The sequence below is a fragment of the Cydia fagiglandana genome, chromosome 3 (genome assembly GCF_963556715.1).
Source record: "Cydia fagiglandana chromosome 3, ilCydFagi1.1, whole genome shotgun sequence".
In the NCBI taxonomy this organism is placed as follows: Eukaryota; Metazoa; Arthropoda; class Insecta; order Lepidoptera; family Tortricidae; genus Cydia; species Cydia fagiglandana.
In genome coordinates this window covers 10348906-10375525 of record NC_085934.1, presented here as the reverse complement: position 1 = coordinate 10375525, position 26620 = coordinate 10348906, and the positions used below count along the sequence as shown (strand labels likewise).

Here is a 26620-nt window from a genome sequence, read left to right as displayed (position 1 = left end):
TCAAAGTTTGAATCCATTACAAATGCTTTGAAACTTCTTAGAAAGACATAATAGCCGATTACAAAAAAAAGTAATTGCAACGTTTTTGGAAATTCTACCCCTAAGGGGGTTAAAAAGGGGATGAAAGTTCGTCTTTGGGTGTAAATCTAATTTTAAGCTAAGAACTTGAACTTTTTGCAAAAATAGGTATTAAATTAAAAAACCTGAAAACTAATTCAAGATTTTTGAAAATCATCCCCCAAGGTGGTGTGAAAGGGGTTGAAAGTTTGTATGGAGATCAGATATTTTGTGAGTGCGGAACTTGAATCTTTGTATAAGGGCATAGGTACCTAATTATGAGAATACAAGAAAAGTAATTTCAGCAACCAACATCAAAATCCAATTGACTTAAAACTTCATACAACTTGCTAAAAAAGAAAAGTACTTAATTTCAACATTGCTTGGATATGAAAATTATAGGTACTAAAGATGTAAAATGTTGAAGATAAGATTCCACGCGGACGAAGTCGCGGGCAACAGCTAGTTAATCTATAGTATGTGGTCAATTTATGCACTATGCCTGTAAAGGGAAGAAAGATACCGTCATTGTTTCCATTATACTATTAACAATATACACGTCGCTGTATCTAATAATTTGAATTATAGCTCTTGCAATTCACGATGGCGAGTGGCGAGACTCTTATTGGTATGATGACAAGGTCTAATTTTGATAAATCCACTCTCCATCGTGAATTGCAATAACTGTACTACGTTGTTTGTAGTGTCAGGAAAGTATATCATTTGCCACTTAAGAAAAAAAGATAAAATTATAAAAGATTACATGCTATGTCGATATGTATTGTAATTAACTATTGTAATTAGAATTTTTTGCATGGTATTATGCACCTTAGCACCTTATGTTTGTTATGTCAATGTCAATGAATAGGTGTATTGGAAACAGATCATCTGATAACTCAAGTGGACTAACAGGTTGTGTGCATATATTGACCACATGATTTTCTTAATGATTTCGTTTTTGTTTTGCCGTAGATGTGTTCCTCAGTGCATTTCAAACATGGTAGTGTATTTAACTTTTACATAGCATATCTGTATATCTAGGGCCTTATAAAGGGTTAAGCTAATCATTCTCGTCGACATCTTGCCGGAGCAAGACGTATCCGGCATGGCCTGTTTTGTTTTTCTTATATGTGTGATAATTTATACGGCGATAGCCACAACGCCTCTTAACATTGGTAAGTAATTTATTTCCTAATTATTGTATAAATAAATTACGTGGCTACCATATCCCAACCAGTACCTACCCACATAATATCATCACTTTCTTGAGTTAAATTAATAGTCACATGTAATTTATGATCTGTGGTGCTAAGAAATATCGCTGTAACATTAGTAAATACTCGTATGATTGCAAGACGTAAGTCCCAAGCGCCGCTACGAAGGTACCTATTACCTACTCCCCTTTGCTTGTTATGTACATAATACTTGCTAATAACTCAAACTAAAAATATACTTTATTCATGTAGGCCTAGCAACAAGCTATCCTAGCTATCTACTAGCTAGTTATCTGTCATTTTGACTTATGCATTTGTAAGAAAGGGATAAAACATAATTTAACTAAATCAGGCCCGTAAAATTTTATGAATAAGGGGGTAACCCCCTTTCAAGGCAGCGTATTGTGACGGACGGGTAACTACGGAACCCTACTACACTGGGCATAGTCCCATCATGATCTTGGTCGATTTTTAATAAAGTGCTTTTAACTAAGTAAATCTGTTATATCCTCAGCATAACAGCCCTTTTTGCGCGCCATCTGAGCCCGGTCATACATTCTGGATTAAGAAAATAAAACTATTTTATTATTTAATCGTTCTCTAGGCAAGACGTGCGTAGGACGACATGAAATATACATCGACTGTCCTACCGGCCAATGTAACCCCAAAACTTGTAACGACTTAGTGCATCCACCTGGTTGTCCAGGAGAAATACCACCATGCCCAGGTGGCTGTGTTTGTGAAGCCGGATATCTAAGAAATGAGAATGGAACATGCATACCGGAGGAACAGTGTTGTAAGTTGCACTACTTACGATACGGATAATTTATAGATATTTGTAAGATAGATATGTCAAATTTGACGTTTCCGCGATTCTGGAGGTCCTCTTGAACGATTTCGACAAGTTATGATTAAGATATCCAAGTCACATCTAGTCGATATCTAATGTAGATCTAGTTGATCTCTAAATCGTCTCGAGATCTTGTGATTATCTCGAAATCCGAATAGGCCTGACAGTCCGCGGCAGAAGTTGCTAAGCGGGCGAGATGTTCAAAATGATCTTGACGCGACTTTATTGTTAAGAGAATAAGAGCGTGTCAAGGTAATTTTGGACACCTCGCCCGCTTAGCAACTTCTGTTGCTGACTGTACATAACTAAGTATAACTATCATAATTATGGTGGCACTTTGTTTTATAAGTCAGTCTTATCAAATTGAGCACCTGAATAATAATCTGAATAAGGAATATTTGGAGAAACCTTGATGGTTTTTATGATGTATCTACGTAGATGCATTTGAATTTAAATTAGGTACAAAAAACTAATGGCTCACAATCAGTGACGTTCTATATTTAGTAACACAAAACAAAAAATGCAATAATTTACGAGTTTTGCATGTTTAACTATAACCAGTTACAAGATGATTCGAGGTCATACAAAACTAGATACTTTTATTATGGGACCAAATAACTGCAAATTTAATAGAAGATTAAGAGAAGATTTATACCAAGAAGTGCCAAACCTTTACTACATTTTATTTTTATTACTTATCCTTTATTTCAGCTTACATTTGTACCAAGAAACACGAAAGATACATAGGTTGTTACGCTGGTCAATGCAATCCCAAAACTTGTGAAGATCTGAATAAATCGATTCCATGTCCTTTCATAATGGGACCATGTCCTGGTGGCTGCATGTGTGAAGAAGGATACTTAAGACTAGAAGGAGAATGTATCAAGATCGAAGACTGCCGTACGTACACATTTAATCTTAATGGGTACTAATCGCAACGCAGTAATATGTGCCAGGGAGCTTATATTTATTGTCTTTGTTCTTTTTGGGTTAGTAGATCCCCTAAGAAAATCAATTTATAAGTACCTGAAATAAGACATCATTTCCAGCTCCGAAACCTTGCGGAGGAAATCAAACGTGGTTGTCCCCGTGTAACGCGCCCTGTCCCTATCCTCATTGCCCAAGAGACGACAAACCACGATCACCATGCGCTGAGCTAAAACCATGCTACCCAGGATGTCAATGCAAACCAGGTTATAAAAGAAATTCAACTGGACTCTGTATCCTGGCTTCGGATTGTCGTAAGTAACTTACAGTTTCGGACAGCTAAGAAGTCAATGCTGATTGCTGACATTTTGTACCTGGGTGCAAAAAGTAGCTTACAGATGTTTGATTACAGTGTGCTGTTGTCTGTAGTAGCAGAAATGGCAAAAGTCAGGGTTCGGTTTCATCTGCAAAGCATTACATTAATTTCTTTGTAGTTTTACATGTAAAATGTATTATTATTGGTGCAATAAAGAATAAATAGTTACTTTAATGCAAAAATATTTAGCGATTTGTGTTGCCTTGAACTGGTCACTAACTTAAAGCACTAATGCCCTAAAGCATTAAATCCGCCGCTTGGACTTATTATTATTTGTGCAAAAAAAAGTAAGTCGTTAGTTATCGCAATAAATTATCGAAATAAATAAATGTTCCATAAATATGAAACGACAAATAGTTTTGTACTTAATTAATAATTAGTATTGTAACTAGGGACCCGCCCAGGCTTCGCGCGGGTAGGGTTACCAGATACAAATTTAGTATTTCCGGATTAAATTCCTGATTTCCGAATATTTTTCCTGACATTCATATTTTTGAGGGGGAGGGGTGCGATGGCCAAAGTAAATAAAAAGGTACTTTATGAAAAAAGTCTATCAAATAAAAAAATTCCTGAGAAAAGGCCACAATTCCTGACATGTCAGGAAAATTCCTGTCATCTGGTAACCCTACGCGCGGGTAAACCTAAATAAATTATATACTTACCTAAACCTTCCTCAAGAATCGGTCTATTGGAAGGTAAAAGCCGCATGAAATCCGTTCAGTAAGTAGTTTTCGAGTTTATCGCAAACATACAGACAGACAGACGCGACGGGAGGCCTTTGTTTTATAATTAGGTAGATAATTAACTATTAATTAATGTCTTTTACTTTATTGTTTCAGCTTCGTACTCCACAACTGATTAAGCCGGGTCGAGTCTTTGCAGAGAAAAACTTATTTGTATTTGATTTATGATATGATATGACCCTTTTCCCTTTTTATGTTATATGTTATTCGGTCTAATAATTTACTTTAATTATAATACAGTATGTACATAATGAAAATACTTCGTATGAGTACAATTTAACTTAGTATTGTAATAAGTTAAAAAAATATATCAGCATGTAGGCCATATTTAATATTTAATACCCTGTGGTATTAAATATGGACACAGATAAATTGCCAAAAACATGTAGGTAAGTACATACGGTACCGTCTTGGGTCGTCCCATTCGTTTTTCGTCAAGTTCTTAATTAGTCCTATAGCAATCTATCCACAGTTTGCTGGGATTACAATACCTACTTGGAAACAATAATATACCTATACAGTACCTACATATAATATTATATATTAAAAATATTATAAATAGAATAAACCAATATTTTTAACTTAAATAAAGCAAGCTGAAGTGGCAATGGGCAGGCCACATTGCACTCAGAGAAGATGGCCGATGGGGTCGAAAAGTGCTCGAGTGGAGACCACGGACTAGCAAGCGCAGCGTAGGACGTCCACCCACAAGATGGACAGACGACCTTGTTAAGGTCGCCGGAAGACGCTGGATGCGGATCGCTTCCAACCGGCACGTATGGAGATCCAAGGGGGAGGCCTATGTTCAGCAGTGGACGTCTTATGGCTGAGATAATGATGAGGTAACTTACTGGAAAAGATCATACAGTTATTTTTGTTTCACATAAGTTCTTTTGTTTAGGTATGTACTATCAAAAATGTTTTAAAATCTGGATATGTTAGTAAAATATATGTACATAACTAAATCCACTGAACTGTATTTAGACAAGTTGAACTTACTAATAGAGTGTCATAATTTTTAAACCAACTGGATAAAAAACAGCACTCGATTTCAAAACATAATCAAGTGTGCCACGAAAGCTTATATAAAGAGCTACCGTACGAGTGACATTCTTCATTTCCTCAACAACCAGTTCAGGCTCCTGTCTTAACATAAAATTATCCGGAACATCAGTCAAGATGAAGTGCTGCCCGGCCCCTGTTGCGTGTTGTCCACCTCCGACTTGTTATCAACCATGTCCAGTGCCTTGCCCGCCAGAGTCCTGTCTCCAGTCGGTCGGACCAATGCAATGCGGGCCCGGACAAATCTCCCTTTCCTGCCACCCCCCACCCAGGCTACCGCCGTGCACCAGGTAATAACTAATAACAACGTAATAATAAAATAAGCACGATCGCCCTGCTTTATAAATATTATAGACACTGACACAGCAATACTTGGTTACTAAGCTAAGTGTAACATAATTCAATACATATTTATGTCTCTATGTTCATGATTTTAATTTGTTTTATTGTTCTTTAAATTAGTATTTTATTTCTTTGCCTAAGATATACGAATACATTCCTAGTTCAGGCGCATGTAACAATGTACGTAAAATGTAAAAGTTCACGCATAATCTAACATTAGCAATAAGGTTCTCTAATAGTGAATAGAATCAGGCGTTACTTTGCGGAAATCCATATTAATTAAAACCAAAATATTACTTTGCTAATCCGCGAAAAGATAACGTGCTAGTCAATCAGTGCTAACCGGTTGTACTTACTTGCGTATTTGTGACGTTCCATGGCAAAAGGTACCTTATGGCGGCTGGCGCTTACTTCGCATAGCGCCGCAATAATATTGGAGCGGCGTTAATAATAGCATAAGCGCCAACCGCCATAAGGTACCTTTTCCGTGGGACGTCACATTTTATTAATTGCATGTAAAAAATACGCAAGTATAACGGGTTAGCACTGATTGACTAGCACGTTATCTTTTTGCGGATTAGCAAAGTAATATTTTGGTTTAAATTTTTTAATAAGGTTTTCGTAATAATTATTCTCTTCTATTCTCATTCTCAGGTTCGAGAATCGCTGCGTCAACATCTACAGCTGCCATACGCATATAGTGTGATGTGTTAAGAATTAGTGAATATGTGCAAATATATAAAATCAGTGTAAAAAAAATCGTCATTGTAACAAATGTCTGTAATTTAGTGTTTGACCAAATAATAGTGAATCAATAACCATTGAGTGCTGTTTTTATTTTTACCGTATTAACTGTGAAATAGTAACACATAAGTAACACATAGCAGGGAATTTTCTGATGGAAAGCCACATGTACTTGCTTCCGCCCGCGACTTTGTCTGCGTAGACTTAACCCTTTTCCAGGATGCACCAATCTACAAAGTTTTCCCGATAAATCCAAATATATTCCAAATAATCCAGCTTTGATGATTCATTTGAAATCAAATTTCCCGAAAGTGCAATCTAATTTGAATCTTAAATCGGAATGCTAAAGTTCAAATTCTAGTGGCGCGTATGTGGTCGATAAATCGTAATATGCCTGGAAGAGGGTTAATAAGTATCCATAACAACACTTCCAAATTACTTCTGGGATAAAAATATCCTATTTTCTTTGTATCGGGCCTTAAACTGTATCTATATCAAACTTCATCTAAATCGGTCTAGCTGTCTAAGGGTGAAGAGGTAACAGGCACAGGCAGGGAGGTTTCACATTTATAATATTATAAAAGGGATCAATATTAAATTGACGAAAAACTGAACTTTTAGAATAACATATTTTTATCGAATCACAATATTTTTCCTAAAACATTACAATACTTGCATCAAACATCACTAAAACGTTACCAAAATAAGGACAGTCAGTTTCACTAGATCAGGGGCACGCACACGTGGTTGCAACAGCAGGGAACCAGCTACGGGCAAGAAAATTGTATTATTATATTAATAGGTTTACTTAAATATACTCGGAAATGCCGCTATTTCGTTTAAAAGTCAGGAAGTGCCAATTAATATATATTATCTTTTAAAATTTAACAAATAATAAAGTCAAAGAGAAACTGATTCCACAAGGATTTCACGACCCTCAGCAAAAGCTGGGAGTAATTAAAGGCGTCCCACGGTTAAAGGAACCTTATCCACTCACATGCTTGATATTTTTCAGTGACCTCTATTATTATACAGCTGGTAGCTACAGTTACCAAAAGCAAGTGAATGGCGCTTACGCTATTATTAACGTCGCTCCAATATCATTGCGGCGCTATGCGACGTAAGCGCCAGCCGCCATAAGGTACCTTTTGCCGTAGAACGTCACATATTATCTAATACAAACCTATAATATTTAAAACTTTAGCGTTTTGAACACATTAATTCACATCCATAGACGGGTCTAACGCGAAATTTATTCAATTACCTTTATTTACCGACGTTTCGACACAGGTTTCACTGGTCCTGGTCGCGGCTAACTGATGTCCCAGCAAAATGTCAAAAAAGTCAATCCCAGCAAATTTCCGTTTTTACATTTTGCTGCGACATCAGTTAGCCGCGACCACGACCTCGAAACCTGTGTCGAAACGTCGGTAAATAAAGGTAATTGAATAAATTTCGCGTTAGACCCGTCTATAAATGTGCGTTAATAATACAAACCTGTTTTCTATTATCAACGTTCCTCGTCACTACACTATTGTGGACTATTGTCGGGCGTCGCCGTGTCACGGGGTCCAATCCACAGATCTCGGGGCAGCAGCTCCGGCAGACGGGTAGGCAAGGGTACGGACACGGTGGGGCTCTCGGGCAAATCGGTCGTTGTTTAGGTAGGATTGGAGGAGGGCATTGTGGATTGCAGCAAGGCAGCACTGGTTGGTAACATGGTATGGGCTCTGGGCAAGGGCGGCACTGAAAATAGTAGTTAATATAGTTAGATTAATATGGTGTTTAGGGTGCGTACCCAAAGGGTAAAAACGGGACCTTATTACTAAGACTCCGCTGTTCGTCCGTCTGACTCCCTGTCACCAGGCTGTAACTCATGAACCGTGATAGCTAGACAGTTAAAATTTTCACAGATATATTTCTATTGCCGCTATAACAACAAATACTAAAAATAAAATAAATATTTAAGTGGGGCTCCAATACAACAAACGTGATTTGATTGCAGTTTTTTGCGTAATGGTACGGAACCCTTTGTGCGCGAGTCGGACTCGCACTTGGCCGGTTTTATTAATCAACTTGAGATTAGGACAACTGACTCAGATCAAGATAATACGTAAAACAGTAACTATATAGGTTTGCAATGTTAGACTTACTGGTGGAGGATCACATGGCTCGGGAGGTGGACAGCAAGGTAACGCTGGAGGACAGCACACTGGTCTCGGCGGGCAATACGGCGGCGGTTCCGGCGCCGGACACCGGCGGGGCTTGCAAGGCGGCAGTATCGGCACAATAGGTGGAACTATGTCCGGGATGACCGGCGCCGGGCACGGCCGGAACCTGGCGCAGCAGTTGCAAGGAGGGCACGGGGTGCAGGGCACGGGGGGCGGGACGCACGGCTGGCAGCACTGCGGCGGGGGACAGCAGTAGTAGCGGCACGGTCCGGTGCCGCACGGCAGGATCGGCGGGCAAGTCGGGCAAAATGTACACGCACACATTTTTGTTAGTTTAGTATTACCTAGGTTAAATTAATATGAACTAGTAATTTTAAATTTTTCCTGTTTTTGTTATTTTATATTATATAAAATTATCTGGTTTTAATTAAATTTTTTTACAGGAATTTTAAGTTGATGGTGATTGTTTATTTCATTTTTGTAAAATGTTCTGTCAGAAATAACAAAAAAGTTTTTCTAATTTCTAATGATCTAATGATAGTTCTTATAATATATGCCAATAACAATGAATTTAAAAATAAATAAATTAAACATTACAATTTCCTGTTGCTATTTAATACTAATTAATTTACTTTAATCATTTTTAATATGAATAGATTTATTTGCATATAAAAATACCGTTCAACTCAAGGTCTTCAACCTTCTTTGTGGGACTTCAAGTTCTAAAAGGATACTAAAAAAATCTTAAAACAAAATATTCAAACGTCGCAAAACTGTCACTTTTTATATAACCAAATTTTGTAAAAAAAACCTAAAAATTGCAAAATGAGTGCTCCTTTCTATAGTTTCGATCCGTGCGTGTGCTCAGGCGCGCCGTGCGGTGCGTGCTACCCGTACACAACAAAACCGTGCGTGCACTCACGGAACGATCTCCGGCCGTGCTCCGTGTGTCCGGGCGGCGGGTGCTCGCCGTGCCCGGCGCCCGTGCGGCCGTGTCCGGCGCCGTGCCCGCCATGTCCTGTGCTACCATGTTTGCCAGACTGCCCGCCGTGTGACAAGGTATGATGTGCAATCGAAACTTGGACCGTGACCACAAAACAGATAGGTACAGAAATCAATCTACATACAAAGCGCGCTCGAGCAACGCACACATAGACACTGCTCACGGACACGATATCTCGGACCAGTTGGGACCAGTGCGAGCGCGAGTGCCATCCGCTTGAGACACGCGTCTGTGAACTTTTTTGTGCAATAATGGAGAAACAAAACAAAAAGTTATTATAACTGTACAGTGGACGGTTGTTTAAATTCAACATTAAACGGTGAATTGTCGTTTTTTAAGCTACCAGTGGTTTCAGAGAGAATGCGTATGCGAATTAATTACATTGTACATGAGAATGCGAATTTATTACACTTAAAAAAAAATCGTGTATTTCGCCAATCTCGGAATCATCGCAAGATATTTTCTGTGGCAAATTTGTAATATAACAATGACATTAAAATTAAAATACCTATTTGAGTTATTAATGTCTTTTCCATATCTCGGGACCATGGGGTCCCGGACCTTTGGGAGGCGTACGTGGGGCCGAAGCCAACAGCGCAGAGGCCCTTTAAGACACTTTAATCTAAAAGCAAGGGATACACGTGGCGGATACCATCCCCGAACGCACAATGTGATACATCCGGAGATGGTCCCCGCCAGGTGCAAAGACTATTGCAGTGCAGCACTTTTGTGCTGCGATGGGAACTAAGGTCATGGGCTATAGATTTGAAAGTTGGATGGACTGGATAATGGGCTATGGGAGAGACTAGCGGACACCTGCCGTGACAATCAGTCTCAAAATTGTATCAGACAGGTGGTGACTCGCCAACTCATTGAGTGGGCCCCGCAATGGCCGCACGCACAGTGCGACAACAGGGCAACACTTTGGAGTGGCTGTGAGGTTGTCGAGAGGTGAGTCTGCGGTAGCCAGATCCCGGTAATCCGTTCAAGGGCCGCCGGCGTTATGACATTTTACACTTCCAACCTGGAGCATAGGTCCCGCTCTTGCGACTCCACTCTGGCCGGCCAATCAAGGCAAGCACAGAGGCGAGGGCCAGATGACAGGGCCCTCTGGAATAGGGGTCCGCGGTGTCGCCACTCACCGTCAGCTCGCCACAAGCTGCCCCCGCGGGGTTATTAATGTTATTATTAATGTATATTTCCATTCTTCCCGTTTCATCCTCAACAATAAATCAAACAACTAAATACGAGATACGATATGATAGATACGAGTGCCACTACCACGATAGTTTTTTGTGCATAAGTCATAGTTCGCAACAATCGCAACCCTAGAGCGACCGCCGACCGTAGGTATGAAAAGTAAAGTACATACATGTGATTGACTTCTGTACTTATCTATTTTGTGCCGTGACTCGCACTAGAATCTACACATTGGAAGCTTTATACATTGTCTCTCTCTTTCATATACAAAGTATTTATCCCGATTGCACGGAAGCGAATAATGTACCATAATATCTTATATAAGGTACTAACACTAGTTATTCAAAATATTTATAAATGTTTGGCTCTGAAAAAAAATGCTGCGAAGTAAACTTTTATCCTCATTATTATAAATGTACTTTTATCAGCACACAATAAACTTCAAGGTTTCATTGTTATTGTTTTCTCCAATTTTCGCAATTCGCCAGATGTTTTAATGATGACTAGTTTGGATAAACAAAAGGAGGTAGAATATGTACCTATGGACACTCAGACTAAAAAAATCTAGCTTTATGCGTCTAAAGTTTTGCGCGCTAAACGATGATTCCAAGGACTTTGTAGATTCTGGAGACACTGCCAAGTCTGGAGACCGCTGACTTAAGTGATAAAAACCATAATGTGCCTGCAGGTGTACCCGCCTGTTCCTGTGCCGCCTCACATCTGCCCGTCCGTCGCCATCCCGTGCTGCAGGCCCAACCGCTGCAAGCCGTGCCCTTGCTACTGCTGCCAGGGGCCCGGCTGCTGCATACCAAAACGCTGCAGCTACCCCGGCGCGCCCGTCTGCTGCGGCTGCAAAGGACCTTGCATGCCCATCTGGTAGGAGGAAAATCACCAGTTCTATCGTGAAGATTTTTATTAAACTCTGGGGTAGTTGGGGGGCTGTCTAAGGTGATGTTTTGTAGGAGTCATTATGTAAAGTATTTTGATATTCTTAAATATTTTTGATAAAAAGTGTTGTAAAGAAACCGTGACGTAACTTTAATAAGAGTAAAATGTTTTCCTTGTATAATTTTTGATTTTTTTATATAGAAAGACAATTTTTACCTTTTTTTTAATCAATGTGTAGGTATGTAAGTAATAAACACCTTATTGTATGAAACGAGGATAGAATTAGGTAGGGCACACGGCGCGCTCTTTCTTTGCTCCGCGAATTAAGTAGGTAATGACTAATGATTATTTCAAATTATTTGGAAAAGTTGAGTAGGTACGAGTAAGACGAGGGCTGAATTAACACTCATTAATTTGTACCTACTAAAAACTTCATAATGCCTGTTGGGTGATGGGAGTGCTCCATTCGGAGATAGTTTGTGATTCGATGTACAGTCAGCTGCTGAGAAAAGGTACCCTTCTAAACTTCTATGCAGGGAAGTTTGTTTGCAACAGTGCTAGGCGAATAGTATTGCTGACTGTACATAGATAGTGCAATAGTTCGAAATATGGTTCTCCAACGCCTTTACTGATGACAAATTCATTTATTTCATTCCACATTCATTAACTTTATCCATAAATGCATAAATAAATGTTAAAGAGCTCCAATGCACCATATACGTCATATATAAACTCCAGCTGTTAATACCCACTTTCTTCATGTTATAACAAACATTTGCACAGTTTGCCTTAGTTCAAATAATATAAAAAAATAAAAAACATTATCACTACATTTATCATACCTGCATAAATAATCGTGTCGGGCAAGTTTTAATATTACATACTGCAGCACGATTGACTGAGGATGGGCACGAATGGCGCTGTGGTCGGTGTCGGTTCGATTATTTTGCTGATTTCTGCGGTTGTAGCTGAATCACCCCCGGTTGTAGGTGAGTACATTTGATTTAATACTTTGTATTACATTAAATATTTATTGGATTATAACCATATAGGTAACTGACACAACATACAAGAATTTCATTTGGATTATTACTATTTAAAGTATTTTGTAAGACTAAGTATCTTAGTCTTACCTTCTACTGTAGATGAGTGATTTTAAACGTATACTTATTATTATTAGGCTTGAGTTTGCACTGTAGCTCTGCTTATCCAAGCTAATTAGCCTTACTTAGTCTAGCTTTTCGTAATTACGAAAAGTACCTACTAGGTACTTATCAAAGCTACACCATTTTAACCGAGTTCAAAAAAAGAGGAGATTATCAATTCGACCGTTTTTAGGGTTCCGTACCCAAAGGGTAAAACGGGACCCTATTACTAAGACTTCGCTGTCCGTCCGTCCGTCCGTCCGTCTGTCACCAGGCTGTATCTCACGAACCGTAATAGCTAGACAGTTGAAATTTTCACAGATGATGTATTTCTGTTGCCGCTATAACAACAAATACTAAAAACAGAATAAAATAAAGATTTGAATGGGGCTCCCATAGGGTAAAGGCACCAGTGCCCAGCCATGCACCAGTAGTCAGCCTTTCTTGCCTATTTTTGGCTGTAAATAATAAAGTTTTTCTAATTTTCATGTGAAAACTAGGTAATATTATATATTGATAAGCTATTCATTGAAAAATACCTTAATTTTTAAACGAATACTCTACGATGATCCACAAAAAAATTACAAAGTGGTGGTGTCTTCTGACATGAAAGTTTAAGAGATATGCGCCATTTTTTTTGGAATGTCACATGGCATTTTGATAATACGATAGCAGCCGAATTGTGATTTATGTTTAAATGAATATGGACTGCTTCACCTAATTAATACCTAAACTATCTGAAAAACGTAAAAGATTAATATTAATCCATGTGGAAGTAACATTTTTATGGCGGCTGACTATTGGAAACTACTTTTTCGTACAAAATCCAGTAGTCAGCCTCCCCTGGCTGACTACTGGGTTTGAAGCAGTAATTTTAAAAAGGTCGTAAACCCAGAAGTCAGCCGGGGGAGGCTGACTATAGGATTTAGGATTTGTAATTATTTTAAAATGAAGTGTAAGTCGTTAAATCAAGCCCCTTTAAAAATTACGTTATTATGAATTTATTTGATTGAAATACATTTAATACCCAGTAGTCAGCCTGTGACTGACCACTGGACAATAAGCTCACTCTATTCGAACCCACTAATCAGCCATTAGAATGGGATGGCTGGGCACTGGGTACCTAAAGGCTGTGTATTGGTATACAGGGGGCTGATTACTGGCAAAAATGCCCTTTTATTATATTTAATTAAATATTTCAAAAAGTTGAATTCAATTAAGTTTTATTCTTTATAAAAATTTAACTTTAGTAAATTCTTGAACAGAAAAAACATTAATAATACCTATTGGTCCATAAGTGTGCAAATTATACGATCTTGAACATAGAAATTTCGTTATAAGGCTGACTACTGGTGCTTTTACCCTACAACAAACGTGATTTTTGACCAAAGTTAAGCAACGTCGGGAGTGGTCAGTACTTAGATGGGAGACCGTTTTTTTTTGCTTTTTTTTGTTTTTTTTTTGCATTATGGCACGGAACCCTTCGTGTGCGAGTCCGACTCGCACTTGCCCGGTTTTTTTTTGTATCTATGTTACCTCATAACCCCGTCATTGGTGAATTGATTTATAAAATTATTTTTTTGTTTGAAAGTATAGTTCTATCAAATCTTGAATTAATGTTTTGAAAAGTCTTGAAGTCGATTTTACTTAACAAACTTAAAACTCTTCAGATTATGGCAAACCAGTGCCTCCTCCATGTCCTAAAAATGAGGTACGATGCTGTCGGAACCCCTGCCCGCCGGACCGCTGCTTCTCCTTATATGCCGCTATTCGTTGCATCGACAACCAAACTTGTGTTAACGGCTGTTACTGCAAAGACAATTACCTGAGGCTTGGTCAAAATGGCCCGTGCGTTCCCAGGAACGAGTGTCCACCGCGTAAGTACTCTGTCCGCCAATTACCTCTTCCTGCTAATGAAATTTAGTAGTAGTACCAATATAATAGTTGTGGGGCCCGGGAAAGGATATAAGTTAGTTTTTAACAATCAGACATCACAATCACATTTTACGCAGATAAAATCGCGGGCAAAAGCTAGTTAGCATTCATAATCCATCTGTCTGTTAGTATGTCATAGCCATTTTACTCAGAAACTCTTAGGTATATTTTAATGAAATTTGGCCAGTATATAGATATATTTTGTGAGCCGCCACTTGGTTCAGAAGCTAAAGCTTAAGGTACAGTTGAGGTCGCTAGGGAAGTAGCTTTAATTTTTGAAAATTACCTATCATCATCTTCTATATATATAAATGCAAGAGTCCTGACTGACTGACTGACTGACTGACTGACTGACTGACTGACTGACTGACTGATTCATCAACGCAGAGCCGAAACTACAAAAGCCAGAAAGTTGAAATTTGCACACCAGATTGCATTTATAAAATGTACAAGAGATAAGAAGCGATTTTGAGAAATTCAACCCCTAAAGGGGTTAAAAAGGGGATGAAAGTTTGTATGGGGTTAAAGTTTTCTTTTAAGCTAGGAATTTGAAACTTCGTAAAAAGATATATTATTAAAATACAAGAAAACTAATTTCAGCGTTTTTGAAAATTCATCCCCTAAGGTGGTGAAAAAGGGGTTGAAAGTTTGTATGGATATCAAAAAAAAATTCAAGTGGTGGACTTGAATCTTTGTATTTAGGGATATTATTAGAAGACAGAAATAGTTATTTACGATACAAGTGCGGAAAAGAGGAAATTCGAAACGAGTGGCGATAAATTAAAACACGACCGAAGGGAGTGTTTTAAATCGACACGAGTTGCGAATTACCTATTCGCACGTGTATCGTACAACGTTTTACAGTACATATGGCCCTTTAAACTTTTGACATCCCACGAAAAGTGCTACTTTACGCACTAGTGCGGAAAAATAGGACCATATGTACTGTAAAAGTAATTTCAGCGTTTTGTAAAATTCATCCCCTAACAGGGTTAAAAAGGGGTTGAAAATTTTAATACATTACAAATGCTTTGAAACTTCTTAGAAAGGCATAATAGACGATTACAAAAAAAAGTGATTGCAAAGTTTTTGGAAATTCAACCCCTAAGGGGGTTAAAAAGGGGATGAAAGTTCGTCTTCGGGTGCAAATTTTATTTTAAGCTAGGAACTTGAAACTTTGTAAAAAAGTATCAAATTCAAATACAAGAAAACTGATTTCAGCGTTTTAGAAAATTCATCCCCCAAGGTGGTGAAAAAGGGGTTGAAAGTTTGTATGGATATCAAAAAAATTTTCGAGCGCGGGACTTGAATCTTTGTATTTGGGGATATTATTAGAAGACAATAAAAATAATTTCAGCGTTTTGTAAAATTCATCCCCTAACAGGGTTAAAAAGGGGATGAAAGTTTGTATGGGGTTAAAGTTTTCTTTTGAGCTACGAATTTGAAACTTCGTTAATAGATATATTATTAAAATACAAGAAAACTGATTTCAGCGTTTTTGAAAATTCAACCCCTAAGGTGGTGAAAAAGGGGTTGAAAGTTTGTATGGATATCAAACATTTTTTCGAGTGTGGGGCTTAAATCTTTGTATTTTGGGGATATTATTAGAAGACAGGAAAAGTAATTTCGCCGTTTTGTAAAATTCATCCCCTAACAGGGTTAAAATGGGTTTCAAAGTTTAAATTCATCGGCTATTATGCCTTTCTAAGAATTTTCAAAGCATTTGCCAACAGCTAGTTATCTATAACTTTTGCGCTTCCTTATAACAAAAACGAATCGCTGACTCTGAACTTCGAACTTCGAACAGCATGCTAACATGCGAAGAAATATATTTTTTACCAGCACCTAGGTTTCTCGTCTTTCCGTTAATGTGATCATTTGTAAATTACGTTGTCGTTCAACTTAATAGGTAGGATTACAGTAGATACAAATTTATTTTTTCATTTATCAGTTCTATGTGTGGGAGATCCTAACGCCCGGCGAGGTTGTGGAGACAGATGTGGCAAGACATGTGCAGACTACAAAAGCAATCCTATTTGCCCCAAACGACCTTGTAAAAATGATGGCTGTGACTGTAAAGAAGGATACATATATGATACGTATCAGGACAAGTGTGTTCTTCCTAAGGACTGCAGTGAGTTGATCTTGAGCTTTTGTAATTTGTAATTAATAATAACACACGTTTATAATCTGTATCTTTAGGTACCTACTTCACTTCATGTGTTTTTTTGTTTTTGTGCTAGCGCCTAACAAATGCGGAAGAAATGAAGAATACTACTGCGGACCAGCGTGTCCAGACAATGAAGCTAGTTGTTCCAAACCCAACCCACCTATTTGTATCAACAAGAGATGTGAATTCAAATGCTTTTGCAAGAAAGGTTACGTGAGGGATGATAAGAACGGCAACGTTTGCATTCCCGCCGATAAATGCCGTAAGTTTAACGTCAAATACTCTCGTTTTGGTTTGTGGGTAGCTGGGGTGGGCTGTGATTGCAAGAAGGGATACATTTTGAACACAGACGTTATTCCCCCGAGATGCGTGCGCCCTGAAGATTGTGGCAAACGTATGTGGCTAGAAATTAAATTCATGACGTTTTTATAACATAATAACACTTACAGCAGCGATCAAAAGTATTTTGACAAACGAACTTCTTTCAATATGTTTATGAATAGGGTACATATTTAATCATTACGTTACGATTATATTTTATTCACCCTTCATTTGTTACGTTTCCACTTAGATTACTAAAACTAAACAACAGACTTAGAATTAAAACTGATAATTTGCGCTACAGGTAGATCAAAAGTATTTTGACACTTTAATTAAATGCTTTTGCTGAACTGGCAAGACGGTTAAAAAAAAAACATTTCATTAATATTTAATGGCATATCCTCTGGCTTTCCTCACAGCAGTAAATCGAGACGGCATAGAGTCCCCTAACTTCCGTATATGATCATATAGTATGTTCGCCCATTCTGACTGAAGACCTTGGAAAAAACCCCATTGTTTGAATTATTTCTGCACCTCACACTGGACGATCCAACGCTTTCTATTAAAGCTCTATAGCATTAAGATCAGTACCTTGACTAGGCCACTCAAAAACCTAGATTTTTTTGCATTAAAGAAGCCTTTACATGATCGGATTTGTGTTTGAGGTCGTTATCATGCTGAAAAACCCAGCGAAGTGGCATTATTCTTTTGTATATGGTATCATTTGTGTGTAGAGTAAATTTTCATATACATATCGATCCATTATCCCATCAATTCGTACGGGAGGCCCGACTCCATGGCGAGAAAAATATCGCCAAGCCATTACGTTAGGGCCACCAATGCCACCAGGCTAGACTGGGTGGGTACCTGGTATCGCACAACGTGTCTTTTGTTATTTGGACGACGCACATACTTGATACCATCCGACGACATTAAATTAAACTTGCTTTCGTCACTCCATAAAGTTTTTGAGCAATCGGAACTTGTCCACAACTTGTCACGAATCGCGAATGCTAATTGGGATACCTTATTCTTTGCTGAAATATGTATATTTTTTTTAATGGGCGTCGACCATGTAATCCATGCTCTATTAAGAGTAGTTTAATAGTAAAAACAACAACCTTTACATTATAGTTATTTTTAGTTAATTTTTAATTGTTACTGTACGCTTCCATGGGTGTTCTACTGAAATCTTTTTTATTACACGATCAGTTGTAGAAGTCGTTTTTCGAGGACAACCGCTTCTATGCTTATTTGTGATGCAGTTTCGAGCCTTGAACTGCTTATTCCAGACAGAAATCAGATGCAGTGATACACCAAAAGTCCGCGAAACCTCAGCTTGCTACTTATCTTTCTAAAGTGCAGCCGCACCAGCTTGCTTGAAATCGTTCCAATATGCTTTATGTTTGGCATATTAAGAGAAGTATTCAGATGTAATTACTTCCAAAATATTTCAATTCTGCGGCTCTGTTCTCAAAAAAATTGAAAAAAGGAACCGTGTCAAAATACATACTTTTGAACCCGTAAATTGTCATTTTTTGTTGCCAAGTTTATATTTTCATTCGATGAAACTAAGCTTTTTACGTGTTTCAAGAAGCTTTTAAGCCATTGATTAAATTATCAAAAATTCATTTGAAAAAACTAATATGTTTCATACAATACCAAAGTTATTATCATTGTCAAAATACTTTTGGTCGCTACTGTATAAATAAAAAAATGACTTAAGTCGTAGTCGCTCGGTAGGGTGCCCAGAAGGCTGGCCGCATTGCCCCGTTGGATAACAATGCTGATCCGTTGAGCAAAATATTGGCCTTGATTATGTATGTGAATCTAATACAGTACAAGATATTCTAATATTTTAAGCCTAAACTTTTCGATCTGATAGCGGTAGGTATATAGAATTTGTTTTTAAATATCAAGTAGTTTTGGCATTTTTTTCAACTAAACGACATTAAAGGAATATTTAGCAAAAATATACTTATTAAATCTGATGTTTCCAATATGACGGTTCTGGGCACAAGAACCCAACGAAATGTAACCCTGTTTTGTCCCGTACTTTGATAAGTCGTGGTACGTACATATCTACCTAATTGTCTTTAGCCTAATTAAATCCCTTGTACGATACATCTTTTTATTATTTGAGTAACTAAATATTACCAAAGCTTCAGAATATATATTTCTGTATATGTTCAGAATTTTTATTATTATACAATTAATTACAGCTATAAACTGCACCAAGAAACACGAAGTATACTTCGATTGTGTAGCAGGTCAATGTGGTCCCAAAACTTGCGATGATTTGGGGAGGTCGCTTTCATGTCCCGATATCGGCCGAGGTCACTGCCCTGGGGGTTGCATATGCGAACAAGGCTATTTAAGAGACGTTAATGGAAATTGTATCAAGATGGAGAACTGCCGTAAGTATACCTTACCTTACTGCCGTAAGGAAAACGCCAATAGAAACGATATAATGTACGGAAATAGTCACATTACTTCGTAGCAGTTCAGTCATGCCGATACATTTTCCCTTCAATGAAACTGCCGGCCTAGCCAAGGTTACAATCGCTATCGCTTCGACAACGAAAACCATTATGTCTCTCTATCACACTTCCATATTAGTGCGACAGTGACAGTTGCGTTTCGATCGCTACGGAGCGTAAGCGATCGGCATCTTGGCTACGCGGCCTAGTATTTTGAATACAAGGTCGCAATAGCGCGCGTTTGTTAGTTCAAGTTACGAGCTAACAAACGCACACTGTTGCGAGCTCGCTAACAGTCATTACTCATTAGATTCCAAATAATTTTTAAGAAAAAAAAACCGACTTCCATGGGGGCCGATGAAAGATTATTGTAGATGGTACACTATGTAGAAAAGGAGGTAAAACCACCCACTTTTCTACTAGCATTTCGCTTCTGTATAATGGCTCCTCTACAGGATGGGCCAACGCCGGCCACTCCAAGGGACGCAGCCATGCACTATCACTTGCTCCCTCTAACGCATAAATGCGTCCCTTGGAGTGGCCGGCGTTGGCCCACCGTGAAGAGGAGCCATGAGGGTCGTAGTTCTAGCCTAACCTAACCCACTCCTCAGTTCGAACCTAATCAAACCCACTTTTCAAGTAGCATTTCATTTCTGTAAGGCTCGCAGTTCTAACCTAACCTACTCCTTGTTCGGTTCTGTGAGGATCGCAGTTCAAACCTAACCTAACCCACTTAATGGCGCATGCCGTGCGGTGTACGGGGGTTTAAGCGGGAGGGGCTAGTAAGATTGGCATCATCGTACTTTATACCTACATTAATTTTATGGTAGGTAATCATAGTTGTTTATTTAGTTAAGGTATCATAGTGGTTTTCTGGGTCAAGGTCCGGGTCCGAGTCCGGGTCAGAGTCCGGGTCCGTGTCTGGGTCCGAGACCGGGTCCGAGTCCGGATCCGAGTCCGGGTCCGAGTCCGGTTCCGAGTCCGGGTCCGAATCCGGATCCGAGTCCAGGTCCGGGTCCGAACCGGATCCGGGTCCGAACCGGATCCGGGTATGAGTCCGAGTCCGGGTCCCAGTCCAAGTCAAAATCGAAATTCGTAATCACCAAACGTGTACCATGCGTCATTGAAGAGTTCTGTTCTGGTCATCATCAGCAGTTCCACTTCATCAAATGCGACAGTTTTGAATGTAAATGCTTGTTTTTATGATGACAATACAAAAAAATCTATACGTATGCCTTTAATATTTGAGGAGTTCCCTCGATTCCTTATGGATCCCATCATCAGAACTCTAGCTTGACAAAAATGTGGCTTAAAAACTTAACTTGCTTAACGAACATAACGAAAAGGAAAAATCGCCAAACGTGAACTATTATGCGTCGTTGAAGAGTTCTGTTCTGATCATCATCAGCAGTTCCACTTCATCAAATGCAACAGTTTTTGATGAAAATGCTTGATTTTCTGATGTAAATACAAAAATCTCTATACGCATGCCTTTAAGATTTGAGGAGTTCCCTTGATTCCTCATGGATCCCATCATCAGAACTCGAGCTTGACAAAAATGTGGCTTAAAAACTTAACTTGCTTAACAAACATAACGACGAGGACAAATCGCCAACCGTGAACTATGCGTCGTTGAAGAGTTCTGTTCTGATCATCATCAGCAGTTCCACTTCATCAAATGCAACAGTTTTTAATGAAAATGCTTGATTTTCTGATGTAAATACAAAAATCTCTATACGCATGCCTTTAAGATTTGAGGAGTTCCCTTGATTCCTCATGGATCCCATCATCAGAACTCGAGCTAGACAAAAATGTGGCTTAAAAATTTAACTTGCTTAACAAACATAACGAAGAGGACAAATCGCCAACCGTGAACTATGCGTCGTTGAAGAGTTCCGTTCTGATCATCATCAGCAGTTCCACTTCATCAAATGTCACTTTTTTGGATGTATATGCTTGATTCGTTGATAATAAACCAAAAATCACTATGTGTATGCCTTTAAGATTTGAGGAGTTCCCTCGATTCCTCATGGATCCCATCATCAGAACTGGATTTTGACAAAAACGGGACCAATCTGTATGCATATACATTCAATCAAAAAAAGAATTTTCAAAATCGGTCCAGTAATGACGGAGTTATGGAGTAACAAACATAAAAAAAAATAAAAAAAAAATAAAAAAAATAAAAAAAATAAAAAAAAACATACAACCGAATTGAGAACCTCCTTCTTTGAGATTTGGAAGTCGGTTAAAAATCGACAATGACACAAGTCTCATCTGTCAAAACTAACCTCGGTCGCCCCTACTGAATTCTTGAACTTTAATCGCCCAGTGATATCATAGAATAGAATAGAATAGAATACTTTATTGCATATCACATTACAAACGTGGATGGAATGGAACATAAATAAAGGTATACATGTGACACCCTGCAAGGGCACGGCAATATAAGATATGAGTATATTATTTTAATTCGTACAATTTCCAGCTCCAAAACCTTGCGGAAGGAATCAGACGTGGATGTCCCCTTGCGACACACCTTGTCCCTACCCACGTTGCCCAAGAGACGACAAGCCGCCACCGCCGTGCATCAAGATAGAGCCATGCTACCCAGGATGTCAGTGCAAATTGAATTATTTAAGAAACTCACGTGGAGACTGTATCCTGGCCCCGGAATGTCGTAAGTAGATTAAACAGCTACTAGTTAGTGTATAGGGGTTATTATATAAGTAAGTATATCTATTCTGTCCTGTTACCGAAAACTTTCAATCTGATTTTATGAGATTGAGAGAGAGAGAAAAAATTAAGGATACAAGACTCAAGTTATTAGTTAACGAACTTTCAAGTTAATTAATTAATTGTGCTGTTTGAATTATCTACGATACGACAGATATTTATTTCCAACATATTACTCAATATAATTTTTAAGAAAAAAAACCGACTTCTATGGGGGCCGGTGAAAGATTATTGTAGATGGTATACCTACTATGTAGAAAAGGAGGTAAAACCACCCACTTTTCTACTAGCATTTCGCTTCTGTAAGGGTCGTAGTTCTAGCCTAACCTAACCCACTTCTCTGATAGCAGTTCGGTTCTGTGAGGATCGCAGTTCAAACCTAACCTAACCCACTTAACGGCGCATGCGGTGCGGTGTACGGGGGTTTAAGCGGGAGGGGCTAGTAAGATTGGCATCATCATACTTATATACTTACACATTTTATGGTAGGTAATCATAGTGGTTTATTTAGTTAAGGTCTCATAGTGGTTTTCCGGGTCAAGATCCGGGTCCGAGTCCGGGTCTGAGTCCGGGTCCGAGTCCGGGTCCGAGCCCGGATCCGAGTCCAGGTCCGGGTCCGGGTCCGAACCGGATCCGGGTATTCCGGTTCTGGGTCCGAGTCCGGGACCCAGTCCAAGTCAAAATCGAAATTCGTAATCACCAAATGTGTACTATGCGTTGTTGAAGAGTTCTATTCTGGTCATCATCAGCAGTTCCATTTCATCAAATGTGACAGTTTTTAATGTAAATGCTTGATTTTATGACGAAAATACAAAAAAAATCATAATCATAATCATAATCATAATCAATTTATTCATAAAACCAGTTTACATGTCAATATTCTATTTATAATTATTTACAATTTTTTGCATACATTATTAATTTTACGTAAGAATATTATTTTTACAATGTTTTAATTATTATAATCTATGCGTATGCCTTTAATATTTGAGGAGTTCCCTCGATTCCTTATGGTTCCCATCATCAGAACTCGAGCTTGACAAAAATGTGGCTTAAAAACTTAACTTGCTTAACAAACATAACGAAGAGGAAAAATCGCGAAACGTGAACTATGCGTCGTTGAAGAGTTCTGTTCTGATCATCATCAGCAGTTCCACTTCATCAAATGCGACAGTTTTTAATGAAAATGCTTAATTTTCTGATGTAAACACAAAAATCTCTATACGCATGCCTTTAATATTTGAGGAGTTCCCTCGATTTCTTATGGATCCCATCATCAGAACTCGAGCTTGACAAAAATGTGCATTAAAAACTTAACTTGCTTAACAAACATAACGAAGAGGAAAAATCGCGAAACGTGAACTATGCGTCGTTGAAGAGTTCTGTTCTGATCATCATCAGCAGTTCCACTTCATCAAATGCAACAGTTTTTAATGAAAAGGCTTGATTTTTTGATGTAATTACAAAAATCTCTATACGCATGCCTTTAAGATTTGAGGAGTTCTCTCGATTCCTCATGGATCCCATCATCAGAACTCGAGCTTGACAAAAATGTAGCTTAAAAACTGAACTTGCTTAACAAACATAACGAAGAGGACAAATCGCCAACCGTGAACTATGCGTCGTTAAAGAGTTCCGTTCTGATCATCATCAGCAGTTCCACTTCATCAAATGTCACTTTTTTGGGTGTATATGCTTGATTTGTTGATAAAAACCCAAAAATCACTATATGTATGCCTTTAAGATTTGAGGAGTTCCCTCGATTCCTCATGGAACCCATCATCAGAACTGGGTTTTGATAGAAACGGGACCAATCTGTATGCATATACATTCAATCAAAAAAAGAATTTTCAAAATCGGTCCAGTAATGACGGAGATATGGAGTAACAAACATAAAAAATAAAAAAAATAAAAAAAAATAAAAAAAAAAAACATACAACCGAATTGATAACCTCCTCCTTTGGGATTTGGAAGTCGGTTAAAAATCAAGTTCTACTACTGTATACATTTGACGTGCCCCTTCCCCTTAAAAATCGGCAGACTGTTTTGTACAGTGTTGCCAGGGCTCTGGAGTCCTAAGTTACGTTTCGTTTCCCTAAAAGTCACGTTTTGCTCCTTAAGTCACATTTTTATAATTATTATTGTATTGTATGGGTAGGTATAGCTGGTCAAGCAAATCCTGTCAGTACAAAAAGCCGCGAAATTCAAATTTTCTATGAGACGATATCCCTTTGCGCCTACATTTTTCAAATTTGACGCCTTTTTCTACTGACAAGATGTGCTTGACCAACTTTAAATCGATATTCAGATTCAGAAAATAACATATTTCTAAAAAAATCTACTAACTTTATATGATTTTTCTTTTTGAAACACACATTTTCATACTTAATGCTATTTGTGATCGATTTCATGAATTTTAAGGCGTATCCAGACTAGTCCATTTTTCGCCAATCTGATTAAATTGCCCGATCGAATCAGGACGTGCGGACGCAAACGCCAATTTGGCTCGCCGAATTAAATCGCCGATTATGACCGATATTACCGATAAAACGGAGTACGGGCGCAAGAATACCAATTTGTGACGCCAGTATTTTCTTTTTGGGGCATTTTTTCAATAAATCCATTTGGCAATATCACCATAAATCTATTGATATTTTGTTCCTGAAAATAATCAATTCTACCAGCCAAATTTGCACTTGATTACTTTGCCTCACATGTGGATAAAATGCAACTTTCTCATCAGTTTTTGAACAATCACGAGAGCCTTTAAGCGGTATCCAGACGGGATGAACAAATCGACTGATTTGATCAGAAATAAAATTGGCGTCAATCTCCGATTTAAGGCGTATTCAGATTAGTCAAATTTTCGCCAATCTGATTAAACTGCTCGATCGAGCCAGAGGCGTATAAATAGATAACTACTAGGTATACTATCAAACTAAATGACACCGTCATGTCAAGGTAACAAGTCTCATTTGCCACGACTATTATAATAAACGTGATGGTGGATGTAACGTCAAAGTGCCAGTGCAAGTGTCAACTTGGGTGCGCTCACTGCGTTCCTAAATAATACGAATTGCAGAATTAAACTTGTCCAAAATTAGACTAGCTTAAAAAGTCACAAAAATTGCCTCATGATCGAAAGTCACGCACATGTCACACGAGAAGGCCAAAATTCACGAAAAATTTGACTTTTATGACCATCTGGCAACACTGGTTTTCTACAGAAAATGATAGACAAGGCGTCTCCAGTTACTAAATGCTCTAATCCAAAAACGTTTACATTTCTCAATATCCAGTTTATTCGATTCATTTTTTTTATTTAAGCACGGGTAAACTGTACTCGGCAATATGAAAAGTGGGATGGGTGCCCCTCGGCGTGCCTGGCTGAGGGCTGTGATGACATCTACAATCAGCCTACGACGTGTAATACTCTCATTTGGCTCTGCTCGCCTAGATGTGTTTGTAAGAAGGGGCACTTTAGGAACAAGGAAGGCAAATGCATTCCTGCCTCACAATGCCGTACGTAATCTTAAATTAATATGCACATTATCCATGGGATACCATTATTAACATGCTATAGCCACCTTGTATCAGCTTGGGGGTGATTATTAGTTAAGGACGATGGAAACATATATTTCGTTAGTTTTACTAGAGTATTTAGTTCAAAACTCCCGTCAACTTTTTTTTAATTGTTTATTTATGTCAATGTGTGTGGTACTGTCGTAATGCAATTTGTAGTCAGTATATACTCACTACACATTACATATTGCACTGATATTAAAATAAAATCAAATGGGTATAATGTTGTATAATCTAAATAATCGCCTATTGTTTTACAGCAAATTATTGTAAAGATCCCAACGCCTCATGGACAGATTGCCGTGATATTTGCCCAGGCACTTGTCAAAACCCTAAACCGATATGTTTGAGCAAAGTGCCGTGTAGACCTGGATGTCAGTGTAAAAAAGGCTACGTCTTAGATAAGCCTGGCGATGGTGGAAAATGTGTCAAGGTTGAAAAATGTCCAGGTACGACGTCATAACGAATTATAAACATCTAGTACGTATAAGATCAAGCTTGATTGTAAGCTAAGAAGCTTTTGAAGGCGTAGCTGGTGTTTCTGGCATAGCTGGCGTTAAAATCCCAATAATTTATAATTATTCCTAATTCTTGGTTGATTTCTATTTCTAAACTTTTTAACATAAGCATGTATTTGTCACCGTAAAATTTTAAACACTCGTCGGTTAATAATA

The 26620-nt window shown here is 38.3% G+C and overlaps 2 protein-coding genes across 2 annotated transcripts in view; one reads left to right on the top strand and one right to left on the bottom strand.

The window, feature by feature from the left end:
* Positions 1-925: 925 nt before the first annotated feature.
* The window catches only part of LOC134680440 (zonadhesin-like), a 40767-nt gene continuing 15072 nt past the window's right edge, over positions 926-26620 (top strand). The window contains exons 1-14 of the mRNA XM_063539571.1: positions 926-1232; positions 1876-2067; positions 2833-3021; positions 3171-3362; positions 8477-8725; positions 9317-9545; positions 11378-11565; positions 14393-14599; positions 16609-16791; positions 16901-17089; positions 19371-19565; positions 22117-22308; positions 25692-25886; positions 26207-26395. Of these exons, the coding sequence (XP_063395641.1) occupies positions 1163-1232; positions 1876-2067; positions 2833-3021; positions 3171-3362; positions 8477-8725; positions 9317-9545; positions 11378-11565; positions 14393-14599; positions 16609-16791; positions 16901-17089; positions 19371-19565; positions 22117-22308; positions 25692-25886; positions 26207-26395 (2659 nt within the window). The 5' untranslated portion in view covers positions 926-1162. The remainder of the gene's footprint in view (positions 1233-1875; positions 2068-2832; positions 3022-3170; positions 3363-8476; positions 8726-9316; positions 9546-11377; positions 11566-14392; positions 14600-16608; positions 16792-16900; positions 17090-19370; positions 19566-22116; positions 22309-25691; positions 25887-26206; positions 26396-26620) is intronic.
* Positions 6967-8814, bottom strand: LOC134680108 (keratin-associated protein 16-1-like). The gene is made up of 3 exons (XM_063539156.1): positions 8469-8814; positions 7813-8061; positions 6967-7082 (listed from the first exon to the last, which is right to left on the bottom strand). Exons 1-3 carry the CDS (start codon positions 8808-8810, stop codon positions 7038-7040), a joined length of 636 nt encoding a protein of 211 aa, XP_063395226.1. The 5' UTR covers positions 8811-8814; the 3' UTR covers positions 6967-7037.

Bases quoted from the DNA above. Each gene is read 5' to 3' on its own strand.
- LOC134680108 (XM_063539156.1), bottom strand. From the start codon at position 8,810: ATGTGTGCGTGTACATTTTGCCCGACTTGCCCGCCGATCCTGCCGTGC. The intron at 8,062-8,468 runs GTAAGTCTAACA...TACTATTTTCAG, and splicing joins AGCCATGTGATCCTCCACCA to TGCCGCCCTTGCCCAGAGCC. The intron at 7,083-7,812 runs GTTTGTATTATT...TCTTGCCCGTAG, and splicing joins ACGTTGATAATAGAAAACAG to CTGGTTCCCTGCTGTTGCAA.